Source organism: Ascidiella aspersa, chromosome 3 (genome assembly GCF_963924565.1).
Source record: "Ascidiella aspersa chromosome 3, kaAscAspe10.2, whole genome shotgun sequence".
Taxonomy (NCBI): domain Eukaryota; kingdom Metazoa; phylum Chordata; class Ascidiacea; order Phlebobranchia; family Ascidiidae; genus Ascidiella; species Ascidiella aspersa.
In genome coordinates, this window is record NC_139449.1 from 37,305,636 (window position 1) to 37,323,224 (window position 17,589).

Consider the following 17,589-nt stretch of genomic DNA (forward strand, 5'->3'; position numbering starts at 1 on the left):
TTCACAGCCCACTTATTACGTCACTTCCTAATGTTTCGAACGTTTAAATTTTCTTTCATTTTAAGCATTGTAGACATTTTGGCTAAGCTGCAAACTCTTGTATCTCTCAATATACTTTACCGCGTTATTCTACAGTCATTTAGGCGCTTTGTTAAATTGCAGTTCGAACCTATTGTAAACATTCTTTGCCTTTTTAATAGCAGAGCCAAAATGCATTATTTGTGCAAAATGGTTGGAGGTTGACGCTCTAAGAATATCAAAGGCCATACATAAGTAGGTTGCTTTTTGAACGTTTTGAACAACTCTTTATTCATTTTCAACATAAAACTACCAACGTTTTGTCAAGTAAGTAAAATCACGAAACCAAATATTTTGGGGCATAATTGCTGGAGGTTGTAAAGTAAGACGTAATAAGAATATCAAAGCCCATACAGAAGTAGGTGTCATTTTGGACGTTTCGAATAACTCGTTATTCATTTTTTACATTTTGATACTTCTGCCTGGGGGTTGATCTTTTTACGGATTTATTTGTAGTTTTCTTATTTTCGGCAGTATGCAAGGGTGCTCAAAAAAATATTTCTCAGCTTTCACGGTCTGTGATACGTTACACAGTAACTGCAAATGACCCGTGTGTTTCTTAATATGGAATGCATACTTTGTAGAAGCGTTAACTGCCTTGTTACGACTATAGCCCACCATAAGGCGCAAATGTTAAGGCATAAATCAAACTTACATTTGCCGCAAAAAACAAACATTGCAAACAACTATTTCGGGGTTTAGCTTTGTTTACCGCAAAGAAATCTTGATATACCCGAACTATTTTATCTGAGTGCTGACTGCTAATTCCTCGCTTTGTTTACATAAGTAGGCTATATTTTAAGAAAAGTTGGACAAGTTAAGTAACCGTTTCGGTCCCTTTCAAGCACCTTTAAAAACACCTCAAAATTCAATTAAGCACCTTTAAATTTGCACTATTAACCTGTCACGTCTTGCCAAGCCACAGAATGAACCGCAGATGGCAAGGTATTACTGCAGCCTAACCCAAGCCACGCTAACCAAAATATTCAGCCCTCGCGTCACATCTCCGGTTCTATTGCGTCACAGTGCGGCAAGTTCCGGTATTGTTACGTGGTGATACGAAACAGACGTTGCGGTCAGGGAACACTGCAGCAGGAAAATTCCTGATCTGCTGAAGCCTCTCGTTAAACTGCTTGACCTTGACTTTGCTGACACCGCGATGTAGCGACTGTTGCAGGGGTTTTATGGAATAAAGCTACAATTAAAAATGATGCACTTTTTCTCTCACGTTCTGGCAATTATTCATGTTTTTATTAATGTGCTATAAAAACATACAGTAAATCGACATCATCTTGATAAAGTCGTTTCGATACAAGCTCGTATCGAAACGTCTTAATCAAGATGCTGTCGATCTACTCGACCTTTTTGGCTTTGCAATTCATTATCAAGCTACATTACAAACCAGTACTGCATAGTGTACCCAACATATAGTAAATTGTTAAATCAGCTATAGATGAAAAGTTTTCAATATTCTTACTTTGTTATTATATGCGCCGAAAGTTTATTTTCGGGACGTATCTTGTATTTGCCGGAATTATTTTTGGTTGGGTTTGGATTGGTGTTTGACAAGCTTTTATAACGTATTTTTTAAATGACTAAGTTTTAGCAAAACAGCCTTTCGCCTGTTACAATCAATACATAAAAAGTTCTATTTTTAACCATCGTGTTTCTATTTACATTAATTAATTGAACAATATACATTGCTTCTTAAAATCATTGAGTATTTTTGTGTCGTAAAACCTAATTCCCAATAAAAAAATTAAAATTTAACAAATTTAATCCTTATTTGCACTAAAAATATGGTATGTCTTGCCTAGCATTAACAAATAGAGCTGCATGGAAAGTTATCCGCATAATGCTGGTGCTTCTTATTAGGCACCTCAACAATAGGGCCGGGAATGACAAAGGCTTGCCATTGTTGTAAACAAACGCCGCGATGCGAGAACAATAGAAAAATTACAATGACTAAATGCAACCGCGCGCGGACGCTATTCTTTCTCGCGAAATCTATAGCTCCGGGGCGGCCAACACGCGTCTCGCGAGCCGCACTCCGCTCTTCACCCAGTTATATGCGACTCTTACGTTCATGTTGGACGTTTGATTTTTTAGAATGTTTCGATTTCATTTGGTTAAGTCATGGATTATTGCCATACTGTTTTCCCAAGGTCATTGTATATATACTATTTTCGTGCGATCGCTTTGTGGGAGTGAATGAAATGGAGTGCTAGGCCATCCATTGCGTACCACGTGTGGAAGGCGTGGCTCTTAGCGGTTAACCAAGTAACAAATGCGACTCTTGGTATTTGATTGGTTGGCCACCCCTGCTATAGCTCTATTGTTTCCTAGAAGCGTGCTAAGGCTTAACTTAATAATATAGTGTGGCGACAGTTTTGTGACATTGTTTTGTGCATTGTTCAGCCATACTGAAGAGGATACATGTACTCTATATGTGGCTTTAGGAGTTTGTGAATTTAACTATATTTTGTTGTCCTATGGAAAGAGCAAATTGTCTCTAAATGCACAAATCTTGTCTGATTAGATTCTTGGATTTCAATAATATTCTCTTGGCTTCAAACACTACGATGTATATAACGCTTAAACTACATGCTTCTTGTGGTTTTCACTTTAAAAGCTAGAATTTTCCTGCCCACTTCCCCGAAAAACCCTGCATTCGCCCATTGCACAACCAATATTTTGGAAACACACTTAAGAAATATAAACAAAAACAGATATGTGATCTAGCACTACAAGTGGTTAGATATATCTAAAACAATTCCACGTGTAGTGCTAAAGAGTTGCAGTTACAATTTTTCAGCGTTGCTTCGGTTAACAAAAACGTGGCATACCTATTGTACAGTATTCTTGGTATACGAGTTGCCTTATTATCCTACATAGCAAATATTAGTTAATATATCAATTAGTTGTTGTTTATTCTCTTATACAGGTGTTTATGTTTATATAGCCTAGTATGTTTTACCTATTTTACTATTAACTATTAAGTTTACTTTCTTTTGCATATTTAATTTATTTACAGAAACTGATGATGCCTATTTTTATACGGCTAAAGAAATATTTCTGTAGATCTTGACGAATAACTTCATGCCTTATACCTGTTTTACCTAATTGTCTAAACATCAACTCAGATGATAGCAAGATCCTTTCCTTTAAATTTTGCAGGATATTCTTTAAACTTAAAAGTTTCAGCAAGATAAATAAGGTAAGCACTAAAAATAAACTATTTGTCTAACAGGGGAGGATCCAGGTTTACACTTGACCATGCTCCCCCCCCCCCCCCCCCTCTTACGATGTACACTTTTTCTATAAAGCTCCGGACAAAAATCGGTCTGAAACATACCATATCAAACCAAAAAAGAAAAACGGCAAAAGTAAACGAACTGTGTGGTGTTCTTAAGGTTGCTTATTTACGACGTCACACTAAGCTGTAAGGTTGTGACAAACGGACTTTAAGGGAAGTTTTGTGAGGTCACTGTATGACGTACTTTTGTGACGTTGCGCCTGAAAAAATTCCAAGCCACATAGGAAAAACCTTGGATAACTTCTACCAAAACAAACAATTCTTTTATGAAGATCAACTCGATTTATTTACTGATACAGTGTAATTTCAAAAACTCCAAACTTTAAGCAGAAAATGCTTCATTAAGGGTAAAAAACCCGATTATACGCTCAACTTGGCGCAACAATTATTTACGACCTGTTAAAAGTACGATACACAATTTAACAGCAAAATAATCTAGCAAAGCTGGCAATTCAGGTCAGACACAATAAACAAATCTTTAAAGATATATATATATATTTCTCCAAACAAGGCATCGGCAGTATATCTTATTCAAATAGAACAGGACGATGCCTTGATTGGCGAAATAAGTATATATATCTTTAAAGATTTGTTTATTGTGTCTGACCTGAATTGCTAGCTTTCCTAGCGTTAATGATCAGGAATTAAGGTCGACATTTATCTTGCAAGGGCCAAGGTGATTTCCATTATTCACATATTCAGTGCAACATACAATTTAACGCTCAAAATTCACATGGACGTGGTTAAAAAAACCAAGCACAAAAACGAATTAACCAAATACATCGTACATGATAAAAAAAGTCATTAAAAGGTTCTGGTATGGAGTACTTTGTAAACGAACCCAAATACAAGGCATGCGAAAGCATTTGTGAAACGGAAAATCGCAGTCTGCATACGAACATTTTTGTCAAGTGTTATTTGATTGGTAGACACTGATTTGGCAGAATTTTTAATCCAATACCAACCATAAAAATAAGTTAAAAAAAATAATTCCATACTAACCATAACAAAAACTAAAAATAATTTTTTTAATTTTATACCAAGCATAAAAAAAATAAAAATAAATTTTTTAATTTAATACCAACCATAAATGATTTCAAAATAAACAAGGAATACCAAATTATTAGAGACATAACTCACCAGAATGACAATTATTTATTTTAAACTTTGCACACTGTAACGTACCTTTGTCTGAATAGAACATTTATCAAGGGTTTTAGATTAAATATATAATTAAAGTTCATAGGACAACTAGCTTTCTATAGTCTTAGTCGTGGTGTACAAGAACATAATTATACAACAATGGAAAAAAGTGTCAAAAACGTGTAAAAATAATAAGTCAATGATACAAATACGAAGTTGTGTGCGATTTTATATAAAACAAACAATTAAGATAAAAGTTGCACCTTTTTTTTCTTGCACTTTTTGTAAATTCCCCCGGTATAAACGCAAACCCATGATAGCTTTAACGTGTTCCTACGTCAGATAATATCGTATTCAATGCCCCTTACTAAGTGGTAGTTCCAGTACATGTCCAATAATATATAGTGTAGCACTGTCGCCGATACGACACCAAATTACCTTAAACTTTAGGCTTTGTTTACGCCCCAACGCAGTTTTCTGCACTGAATGGTAATTTTTTAGAAAAAAAATAAATTAACAATCAGAGGTAACTAAGCTTCAAAACATTTAAATTTGGATTAACAACCGGGAAAACATTTCATTTTCACGTCGTTATCTTTTGTTTTTTTCTGAAAGTCATTTAAATTATTTTATGTGCAACTTAAGTTATCTTTTTCCACCTGCCTTGAACCTGACCCACGCACAGCACACCGTTTCTTTATCTCTGTAAGCATTGTTTGGTTAACAATATTAATTTCCTCACATATTTTTAAACAAAAGCAAATTGTGAAAAAAAAACGAAAAAAAAACATAATATTCAACTTATTAGACCCCAGCAAAGATGTTATTTCGTATAGGATGGGTAATTTTTGTCCAAAATATCGGGTACAGGCGTTGGAATAAAACACGGAGTAATTAAATACAGAGTATTGGACATCCTTAAAAAACATATAAGGGTTCTAACCGGCAATAGAAAGTTATTGAGTATCTGTCACCAGCTTGGTTTAAAACTGCGGGAATTGCAGCTTTAAACCTTTTCATACTTGTACCGTAACTTAACGCTTTACACATTTCATGAACAACCAGTGGATTTCATTTGCAACACAGCACTTATGACCGCCTAAACGTTTTAAACACTTTAAGCAGTCATTCTGAATACCGCGAAACTTTTAGTAGTTTTGCAAAAAAAACATTTGTTGAAACTTGGACGTGTTAATCAGATAAAACTGATATTATTGTGGTACTTGCTTCCTATCTTGGTGTGTAGCAAGGGGTGATTTAAAAGTTATAATTGTACGTTTTGGAGCATAACAACTAATAGTTAGAGGTTGTAGTAAAACGTTTTAGGAATACAAATCCTATCCAGCAGTAGTCAGCAGTTTGAACGTGTCGAAAAACTCTTTACCCATTTTCAACAAAAAGAGTTCGAAACGCTTAAAATTATATTTCTGTATGGGCTTTGATATTCATACCACGTATAAATGTACGGTTTTGAAAAAAAGGAAGTGGCCAATTGTTTTTATTTTTAGTGAGTTTGAAACCACTGTCTTAACTTTGTGGAACTTTTGAAGTTCGTTAAATAATTTACTACTTTTGGTAATAATTTCCTTAAAACCTATAAAAAACGAAAATGCTATCAATTGCGCATTAAAATATAATGAAATCTTAAAATGCGTTTTTTTTTCACACCAGTCTGCAATCCTAATCAGGATTTTAGAACAAACAGCTTTTCAGAATTGTCGTTTACAGTAAAAAGTCCATTCCAAGTGAGTGTAACTTCTAATCGATGCTATTTGCGATTTGCCTCATCTTGTTCGTTATTTCGTTCCGGAGCGTTGAGAAGCATTTAATCCAGGCCTGCACAGTATCCGAACCCGAGCTTAGGCCCAGGCGTTCCTGGATGACGTAGAGAAGCACCGGGAACAAATACTGAAAAATAATTACCACTTTTAGACGCTAGAGAGCACAGTTAAAAACTATTTAAAAATATGCCGCTGTTGGTCGCTAGAGAGCATAATTTCCTAATATAAATATAGGCCACTGACAGCACCAGAGATTCACCGACATTAAATACGTGCGGTTGTTAAAGAGTTAAATCAGTTGACTTTAAAAAGGGTTTAACAACTCGTCGACCCTGATTCAACTTATGTAAGACAGGTACAGAAAACAACAACATGTGAAACCATAATTACTGAGGTCGTGAGTTCAAATCTCACCACAGTTCGAAACATTACTATATTCAATTTTTTACTGTATTTTATTTATTTATCTGCACGACTTTAAAATCATTAAGACATTTCCATAATAAAGCCAGCAGTGTGGCTAAAGTTGAAAGCGGTCTTGATAAAGTCTTAAGTATCAAATTGTAGGTTTGTTAAATATACTCTATGATCCTTTTCAGTTTACGGTATTCATTGATTCATACAATTTTTGAAGGTTCATATTATAGAGGGCCGGAAAGGCCTACCAAAATCAGTCGGTTTGGCCAGGATGATTGTGTCTTTAGCCTGGCCTGTGTCTTTAGCCTTGCTTACACATAAAGGCCCGTTTACACTACAGCTGCACTGAGCTGAGCAAAGCGTAATTTACTTATTTAAATTCTATTGTGGCGGGCGTTTCACGATTTGCTAAACCCAAGCCCCGTGCAGCTATAAAAAAACGTTACGTTTGGAGCGATTTTTACGCCCAGCGCAGCTCAGCGCAGCTGTAGTGTAAATGGAGCTGATCAGGCTGACTAATTCCGGTAAGCCGTTTCAAAGTTTAGATCGTGTGTAACAAATGTCCCCGCAAAATCTTCGCAGTTACCTCCAAGTATTCTGAATTTTTTACCTTCTGTTTTACTTTGTTGGCTACTGTCGGTGTTTTAATGACTTAAGTCAATGACTTGACTTAAATGCACTTAAGTCACTGTTTTCAAATGGCTTGAATTGAATTTAGTTTATTTAAAAATGGCTTGACTTAAAATTAATTTTTTTTACAAATGACTTACCTAAAACTTAAGTCATTTTCGACTTGTTGGCTAGTAGGGTTTGTGAATAAAACTTCCCTATATTTTCCAGTTACCTCGAAGTATTCCGGGTCCACCCTCTTCCTGTGGTGAATTTCACCAAGATCCTGAACAAGTTTGTTCAACTCTTCTGGTCGGTCGAGGTATTCCACGTACTTCGTTATGGAAACGGCGATGCTGCCAAAATCAAGGTAAACATTAGATAAAGGTTCTCGACCGGGGAAATTTAATTTGGAATTCGACCATATAAAGCACATTTTAGTTGGGGTTGAAATTTGCGTGCAAATATGCATATTGGAACGAGTTATTAGCCGGGCCCAATTTAAACTCTAAACAGTAGTTCTTTTCGAAAACGAAACAAATTTTTACTATGACTTCACTTTCTTATTATTACGTCACAATGCTCTGCGTGCTATCTGTTATTTACTGCGACTGCAAATATTTGTTTTTGTTAAATGTTATTGAGCAATGTTTAATAATTTGGTCGTAATATAGCGGCTGGAAAACTTGCAATTTTAAAGAAGTTATACCTATTTCGTATACTGACAAATTTGCTTGTGATGTTTTTTTTAGGGAGACTTGAGTTTTAAATAGCGGTTAAAGGGCTCCAAGGGATGAAAAAGGTTGAGAACCACTTCTATAAAGAGTCAATTTGCTGAGTTTTGAAGAGAGGCGGCTTTTGAGGTAAGGACAAACTTTTTCGTATTTTGAAATTAGGCTAAATTTGAATTTCACGGTTTTTAGACTAAAGTTGTAGATTAATATTTGTTCGTAGTGTGGATTTCCGATAATATCGGATCGGAACCGATAGTTGATGCCAAGTGGTAGTATAGTTACTCGTCCGATAATAGGGTGGTATCGGTGCCGATCCGATACAAAATTCTTATAGAATTTGCAGATTTTGATTTGCGACTTTTAATATTACAGTAAATTTTTAAATTTTTTTCTTAAAAAGTTAGTTCAGTCTTTTTTGGCGTCACAATCACAAACCTCGTGGCGTGAGATTTGACCTTCCTTTTTTGTCTCATCTTTTCCAAGGGCAAATCTTCGTCGGGTGAGATCTCGATGTTGTAGAACATGTGTCGAATGAAGGTGGACTCGTTAAGCAACCTGAGGAATGCAAACAACTAGCATAAAACTAAAGCTTGTGGGTAAGGATGTCTGATACTTGACATTTCAATACAATACGCGAAATTTTAGACCAGGGTGCTCCACGGTTGACTGCATCGCGGGCCACAATATTTCTTGCCTATTCTTTGCGGGCCACATAAAGTAGGCTACATGCGTGCCATTATATGTTCGCAAAACAGCCATTTTAGAAAGAAAGTTCCATATAAGACGCACTTCTCTCAAACCGGTCTAACACATCCCAAAAATTAGGTGTTCTTGCCACCCCCTGGATCCGAATTTGGTGAGCGATAGGAAACTGGTTTATTCAATGGTATAACCGGAAAAATGTGATCATAACCAAACAACTGCAGTGTGCTTACTGTTCGTTGGCCACTTAGATTTATTTGAATAAACCCTCAAAGGTATGCGTTGCAATAATTCAACAGTGCTTCGCGGGCCACAAACAATGATGTGGCGGGCCACATGCGACCCGCGGGCCTGGGTTTAGACAAAGAGTATTACAATCCGATCTAATACCAAATGACGTCATTATCATGTCTAAGCAAGCAAAATAGATTAATTTATAAGCCAAAGATAATATTTTCAAGGTTATTGGGCGGATCGGCACCGATGCCACCCTAGAATCGGTCGGGTACCGATTCTTGTCATCGGGTATCTGCTCCGATCCAATATTATCGGACAAATCTACTTGTGGGATATGTAAATTCGGTCAGCGGCATTTTCCCTTAAATCAAGAAAATTATTGAACTTTAACCCGTAAATGGATTTGAATCCAGTTTTTGCACCGTTCCCGAATACACGAGTCATCGATATTTTATCGACCCATTACATAACCTGTAAAGGTCTACAACCTATTACTCAGCCTTCTACGTTTTGTGTAAGCAAGAAGGCCCTAGGATCTGTCAATTTTTGGCGCCTTGGAGCTGCTATTTTTTCGTATTTTTTTATTTTGTTTTCGCATTCGCTAAGGTCACCACTTATTGATTTATTGAACATAGGAGTTTTGTATGTTAGCTGATACAATCTGCTCTGGACACATATGTGAGGAATAATTGTTCGCTTCTTTGTTTGTTTTGGGTATTTTTATCCTTTTTCTGTATCTGTAACGTAACATGGGGGGTTACTAAACTTACAAAAATATATTTAGAAATTCATTTTAAACGACGGGTACTTTTGGCACACCATGACTTTAAGTTTACTTTCTGGTTGTGCTCTTACATCAAATTCACGTTTTGGCAAACAAAATGACTTGAAAATTTTAAATTGTTTTTGCAAATTTTACTAAACAGTAAAATAGGTTTAAAAATACATTTTTGATATTTGTTTCTGCTACTTGGTTAAGCAGTTTACTTGTTTTTAATGTCTATAAATAAGAGAAAATGAAGTACCGTGGATATAAAGCCATTGTAGAGTCGTACTGGCCAACGATAAAGGCAGATATTTGGTTAATTAGCGAAATTAAGCAATTATTATTTATCGTTCTGTGGCAAACAACACGTGGTATGACGATGGCTTCCCTTTGGCGTCCGCGGCGTCCTTTTGTTAACGAATTATGACGTCACACAGGCGGTGTCACAGCGTCGAGCAACGCCGATCGGCACTGGCAGGTTCCAATCCGACTCAAAGGACAAACCACATTATACAGTACATTATGTATTCAAAGTTAATCGCCAAAATGCATAAAATCTTAAGTGGGCAATAGTTAGGCCTGTTACATGTAAATGCACGGCAGTCCCAGGGGGTGCATATGCCCCCCCCCCCCAACAATTTTTCATCTCCCTAATGACTTCACAACCTTTGCTATAGGATCGATATAAATTATACGTTGGGCGTCGAATGTTGTAGTTCTTAGCTCTAACATGTTCTAAAGGCCACTTTTTGCAAATCGATTTTCATGGTGAATTGAGGTCATTTTCATGGACGCCTTGTGAATAAATTAGCGCACCAGGAGCACATGGTCCATGTTAATGTAGCTAGTTTTTTGCCTTGTTTTGGCAATAAACCCTTTTCAGTGGACACTGTGGAAAAAGTATTGTAAAATATTAACAGAAACGTTTAACAAACACATATAGTATTTGATAAGGTCTCTCCTAACACAGGACCAAACAAAGTTGTGATAATTATGGCACTTTACTTTGCCAAAAATTGTGTTTGGGCGTTCTGTTTAGTTTCAGCGTTTCAATCATCAGAGATTCTGAGGTTTTAAAACAATGTTAATTTATTTAATTTTAATGGAAAATATATATTGGAAATTCTCTCGCCGTGGTTTATTCAATTTAACAACGAATTACCACAAAAATCAAAATTGCAAAACGCTTTCAAAATGTGCAACAAAGCTAAGATAAACAAGTTTCTAACGACTAATCTGTTAATGATTCAACAAAAACCCTCGAGTCCAACGAATATAAAATAACGTACATTTTACACCAAGCGTGGCAAAAATGCCTATTTCAAGGACATTGCCTCTATCGACCTTGTTTCAAGCTGTTGTACAATTGATCGATTGTGACGTTCAACAAAGAATGGTCGTTTGTTGCGTAACAAGGTCGTTGTCCTTGTAATCGATTGTGAAACATTTAATAATTTGTGCATATTAAATGCCCCGCACAATTAGAGAGCAAACAAAATCAGACAATTCTAAACGTCGTATGCATGTCGTTTTGAGAAAATGACTTTTTCTTTTTGGGCAGTTTTAGTTTTTTCTCTTTAGATTTTTTTTCAAAAGAGCATTACATTTTTTGTGAAATGCCATTGTATTATTGTTTTAGAATTGTCTTGCGGCATTATCACATGCTGCATACACACTACAGGCGCCATGATGTTTTTTTACAAGGGCATTTGCTTTTAGTAAAATTCAACCAAGGAAAAACGTTTTTTATTACATTAGATCAAATGCTGCAATTTATATTAGCATTTTGGTGCGGAAATGCGACATTTTTATTACGACGTATAAAGAGCAATTGACGCCTTTAATCCTTTTAATAAACCGAAGCGGTTTTGAAAAGGTCGCAAAACGACTGATTTCGATTTTAGAGCATTGTTCACATTGACCTTACAAATCGCTTTTTGACAATTCTTGGTATGTGTCAACAAAGGACAAATGGCGAACAATGGGCATGTTCTAACGGCTGTGACGTCATGTAAGCGTTGGACATGAAATTAATTTGAATTGTATCTGACAAGAAACAACATTGTGGTATTTAAAGAAGCATTTTAGCATTAATGCTCCAATGCAAACATGTTGGCTTATAAATATGAATAATAAAGGCATTATATTCGATAAAATCGAAAATTTGACTTGTATTTTTACACAAATTATGGGTTTAGGTTTTGCCAACACGTTTGTAAACACCGAAACGTCAATTTTATCGAATATAAATGCTCTAATAGTTTTATTAAAATTCCTAAAAAAACGTGTATTGTGTTCCAAAACTTAGAAATGTGATTCCTGTATATCTGACTGCGGTTTATTTGGTACTAAACGAAACTTTGTAAAATAAAAGTTACTTTGTTTAACGAAATACTGCTTCGCGTAATTGATAACGGGTGAGTCAGGGAAAAAACACGAACACGAACTCAGCCATTTGTGTTCGAAAAATTTATATAACAGTCAGACAATAACAAAAAACTAAATGGATTTTTTTTCTAGTAAATTTTGTAGGTTCATCACAAGATACCCGAATAAGCTATAGAACATTAGCCTATATAATCAAAAAGATATTTGTCAGACAAACAATTTTATAAGTAATGCATGCCTGGTAGCAACGGTATATTACTGACATACAACGGCCGTAGAGCACGCAACTTTGCAAGGCTCTCTTGTACAACGTCTGCCGCTAAACCGCAATGATGTCATGCTTTTTACAACTTATAGAGATCAAAAGAAGATTTTAAAGCCAAAACTTCACTCATATCACACAACGGCTTCTATAAGGCTTATGGCGTTTGAAATTACACGTTACGCGTTTAATTTATGTAGGAGAGGGAGTTTTGTGAAGTGCTGTGTTGAAATTCTTTACACGGTGGATAACGATGCTTCAGTGTAGTAAATTATCCCTGTAGGAGTAAAATCGGATTTTTTCGACGCTGGTCTTGGGTTTCGTAATACTTTAACTTAAAACATGTTCCTTTTTTTTAATTGAATACAAAAATGGACTGCCCGATACTTACGATACCGATGCCCGATACTTACGATAACGATGCCCGATAGTCTGTATAAAAATATCGCGATTCGATCCGATACTAAATGACGTCATTACCATTCCCAAATAGCAAATTAGACATTTAAAAAAAATTGTCCATTATATTAGCTTAAATGTTAAAAAGTTTAGTTACCGCAAATTATGGCTGAAATTCCGATATTAATGTGGTATTGTATCGTTGACTGGCATTTACAGCAAGAGCCAGTTGTTTTGATATTTCACACTAAACCATTATGTGAGCTCTCTCTCACGATGGTAGAGCAATATCAACACCTTACTACTTCCTAATTGGCTTCAAAGCGAGGATGTCAAACACGAGGCTTGTAAGAACATTTGGTGCGGCCCAAGACGCTTTGAATTTACACATTTTACTTCTTCTGTCACTTATATGGTTTCAGTATTCTTAGCCCAATGACAAAACCTTAGCAATTAATTTAAAAAGTTTTTTTTTGCTTATTGACTTTTTATATAATTCCTGATCATGTTGTGTATTGTGGTCCAACGCTGCAATTTGTACTTTGAAAGGTGAATTTATCAAAAAAATTGGGTTAACAACTGAAAAAAACTAAACGAAAAAAAACTCCAAACATTTAAGCTAATTTTTGGCATAATTATTACCTAGCCTTATTTGAATCATTAATTGTATCTATTTTAATTGTTTAGGCTTAGTAATGACATATTTTGGTATTTTGCCATATTTTTTGTCCAAAATATTGCATATGGGAAGTATTGTACCACTGAAATAATATCAGAAACATTATACCCGCCGTTTCTAGCCTTTAAAACCTTAAACAACACTTCAGTAGTCGCGTATTTGTTTATTTATTTGTTTGTTTGTTTGTTTGGTAATATATTGCGTGTCCTTTTGGTAATATATCTGTTCTTTGCAGAAATCTCCCTTGAATCGTAAGGCTTTAATGTATTGTTTTTTTTATCTCAGCCGCCCTGATAACGTTTTGCGGTCTTCTATTTGTGGTTTTCCCTTGAACCGGATCAATACAACGCTTCCCAGAAAAACTCGTTTTACTTGAATCTACCACACACTCCAACATCGCATTTTTCACAATCAGATGCGATATTTTGGTCAGACACAAAAACAACACAAATAAAAAATTGGACAAAAAACAAAACAAAAAAGTCCTGACATTTTTTTCCATCTGTGATCTTTTTTGCGAGTTTTCCCTTGAACAAGATCAATACTAACACCGCCCAAAAAATTCCGCGGTCTCGGAATCTACCACGCAGTCAACATCGGTTTTTGATGCGTATAAGGTACACGCCTAAACCTATAATACATGGACAAACTACTGACTGCAGACCTGATCTGCGCCTCCCCGCGCAAGAATTTTGTTTTGGCTCACGGCTTATTTTACATGAAACAAAAAAGTGCGATAATCTTGCATATTACAAAAAAGTTGTGTATGAGGTGAAAATCGGATAAAGGCGCTTAACGTTTTTTTCTTTGGAGTCTTATTGTGGGAGGTTGTAGTAAGACGTAGTAAGAATATCAAAGCGCTTAGCATTTTGTGGTAGTTAGCATTTTGTGAACTTTTCGAATAACTCGTTATTCGTTTTCAACATAATAACTCTTTATTCATCTTTATCATATGTTGAAAATGAATAAAGAGTTATTCGAAATGTTCAAGTTATACTTACTTCTGTATGGGCTTTGATATTCTTACTACATTTTTTCTTTATTTTTTAAACTATTTTATTGAAAATATTACACTTGTATGGAATTGTTACTTATCCTTAAACTTACAAGCTTGTCAAAACAAGGATATTTACAACAGAATTTTAGAATGAATCATACTTTAGATTGTGGTAATCGATGACTTGGGGTTGGACTAGACTTAACTTGATTTGTTTACAACACTGTCTATAGAGACCAGACACACCCCTAAAACCGCGCCCAAACACACCCCAATATGCCTTTATGTTACGGTTTAAGCTACCAGTGTTTCAACCGAAAGCTTAATATCCTGGGTGTGCTCTGTATGCCCACATTGTACAAAGCAACTTGTTTATAAAGATTTGCATAAAAGCCAGTGTTCCGGCTTATTTCATTGAAGTACAAACGAACTTAACGCTGGTGACGTTTTTCAACCTCGTGGTAAACAATAATGTTAAGACTGTTTTTGAAATCAGATATGAAACATACAATAATGTCTTAAAGTTTTACAGAAATATATATTTCGCCTCATGAATAGGCATCATCAGTTTCTTATTTAAATAGAACCTTGATGGTAAACAATGGGTTTGGGGAATAAAGAAATCAAAGTGTCTTGGACTAGTTCTAGGGGCTCCATGACAAATTAAAATCTTGGTCTATTATTTGAAAAATATAATTAAATACATCAAGAAAATAATTTAATTTGGCGTCTTTTCCTGGAATGCATTTAATCTTCACTTCAGGTTCAGAATTGTAGTATAAAACACAGAAGGTTTCTTACGTTTAGTGGTTTTAGGACGACAATTTAGACGTCATCTTTACAAATTATCAACAATAAAGCAGTTAGTATAAAACTATGGTAAATAGAGATTTCTTAACAGAAAAAGTGTTTAATATTTTTTCGCGGATCTGTGATCTTTGTTTGGGCGACTTTGGGCTAAACCAAATTGATGAAAGTGTGCTAGGACACACTAAAAACGAAATTAAGATTCGTTTAAGTATAGTTAAAATAGTTTTTACGTAGTTTAAATTGCCAAACATACAGTTTAGGGGGCCATGGTCACGTGTCCACCCCCTCTGCCCCTGCTGATTATTATATAAATCTAATGTCTTTCCTCATTTAAATCTCCCCAGCCCTTGGTACAGCTTTAATCGTAATTTAAGCTTCCTGACAACACCATACCCTTTAGGTACGTCACAATGCAACAGGTGCATCATTTAAAATAAGGGGGAAACATTGTCCAGACTAAAAGCAACAAATTTCAGTTCGTAACTTATACGTCACACAGCTTTAATGCTAACTTATTGCTTTTAGTAGCTGTAATTTCGGCCACTTGTATTAGTGAAATCCCAATAAAGAACTTAAACTCCACGTTTTTTTCGAACATGCCCCTTAATACAACCGTGAAGCGGATTCTAATCAATTAATTATTCAAGTTGCTTTTCAATCAGAATGTCAAGTCTATGTCAAGGCTTGATTTTATTCAAGATCTTAAAATTGGGCCTAATTTGTTTCCAGAATGCTTACTGTCGGTTTACAGTTACAGATTAAAACTAGGCATCATTTAACCATAGATGAAAAAACAATTAGGTAATCAACGTGCGGCCTGAATGATTCATTTAAAACCTCTGAGCTTTTTGTAAACTTGTAGGCCTAGAAATGTTTTAATGAACTTTACACAATAAGCCGCTAAAGCAGGATAGTTAAGGTAAGGTTTGAACTCTTCCATAAATGTGTAACATATCAGAAGGTTTTTTCTTGCATTTCCAGAACTTTTCGGACCAATTTCCGCCACAGCTAACCGACCCCCTTTCCCCAAAAAACAAAAATGAATTTCGGCAATCTTAAAACACATAATAAAACTTTTAGTCCACAAATGCTTTTGATACTGTCATTGAATACTTTCTTTATATAAATGCCTTTTTACAGAGAGACTTCTGTTTAAAGAAGATTTAAAACCGACTTACTCTCAATTCCTATAGCCCATAACCATATAGGCCTTCCCCAAACTGTACACCTTTTTCGCCCTGAAACTAAAAGTTTTAACTGCGCGCATTCAGATAAAACCGATTAAGCCCAACATTGATCATAGCTTTAAAATGTTCATAAAATTGTAAATTAAGAATAAAAGATAATAACTTAACTTTCTAAAGCCTAAGTAAATTCGTACGTATCGTCGCACCCTTGAAAGTGAATGTTTTTTTGCATCTGAACGGTTGTTTGGTTAAATGTTGTGATATACCTGTGAAATATGAGAAGTGTGAAATACTGGGCTCCCCCTCCCAGTATGGAGGTTAGTGCAGTGGTTCTCAACCGGGGTTTTTGCTCTATTGGTAAGCTTCTTTATATATTTTTTGGTGTACGATAAAATACCAATAACTAAAAAGGTTTGATTAACCTTGTTGCACAGTGCATATGCTGTTTCAATCTCCTATTGTTTATTGAATTACCTCCTATAATTTCTCTAGGGTACCGCAAGTCGAAAAAGGTTGCGAAACACTGGGTTAGTGGTAACTTAAGTGTTGTGAAAATACCTGTGAAATATGAGAAGTCCCAGCTCTTGCATTCCCATTTCCTTCATACTTTCCCAGGAATCCCGGAGCAAGTCAATCTGTTGCTGAGTGTACTTCATGGTTATCAAAACAAATATGCACTAAACAATATCAAATATCTGGCCAATAATAAACATTCAAAAAGAGATTAATTAGGTTAAATTGGCAGCAAATCAAACACACAAGAATTAACGCTGGACATCCTAAAAAAAACTCGCATACAACTTGAACGTAATATAGCTGCAATATAACAATAAATTTAAGAAATCAAGCACATTTCACCAGCCCTGCTAAGCCTTGTAACCTAGCATTTACCGTATTTGCTAATTACAAACTGTAATTTCTCTTGTTTTCCAATTTCATTCACGCGGGTCTAATCAACAACAAATTAAGTTGGCGGCGAAGGAGACTTTACAATTAGCAGCTTGAATAAAAGCCACCGGTCTATTCTACAGAAAATTGCGCATTTTTACTTTGCAGCAACTTTACAAAGTGTTGCAAGTTAAAG

The 17,589-nt window shown here is 35.4% G+C and overlaps 1 protein-coding gene across 1 annotated transcript; it reads right to left on the bottom strand.

Moving 5' to 3' along the window:
* Positions 1-5,746: 5,746 nt before the first annotated feature.
* On the bottom strand, positions 5,747-17,203 carry LOC146162825 (uncharacterized). The gene is made up of 4 exons (XM_083385724.1): positions 17,064-17,203; positions 8,514-8,633; positions 7,580-7,700; positions 5,747-6,445 (listed from the first exon to the last, which is right to left on the bottom strand). The coding sequence occupies exons 1-4, from the start codon at positions 17,159-17,161 to the stop codon at positions 6,296-6,298; spliced, it is 489 nt and encodes a 162-aa protein (XP_083241850.1). The 5' UTR covers positions 17,162-17,203; the 3' UTR covers positions 5,747-6,295.
* Between the last annotated feature and the right edge of the window lie 386 nt (positions 17,204-17,589).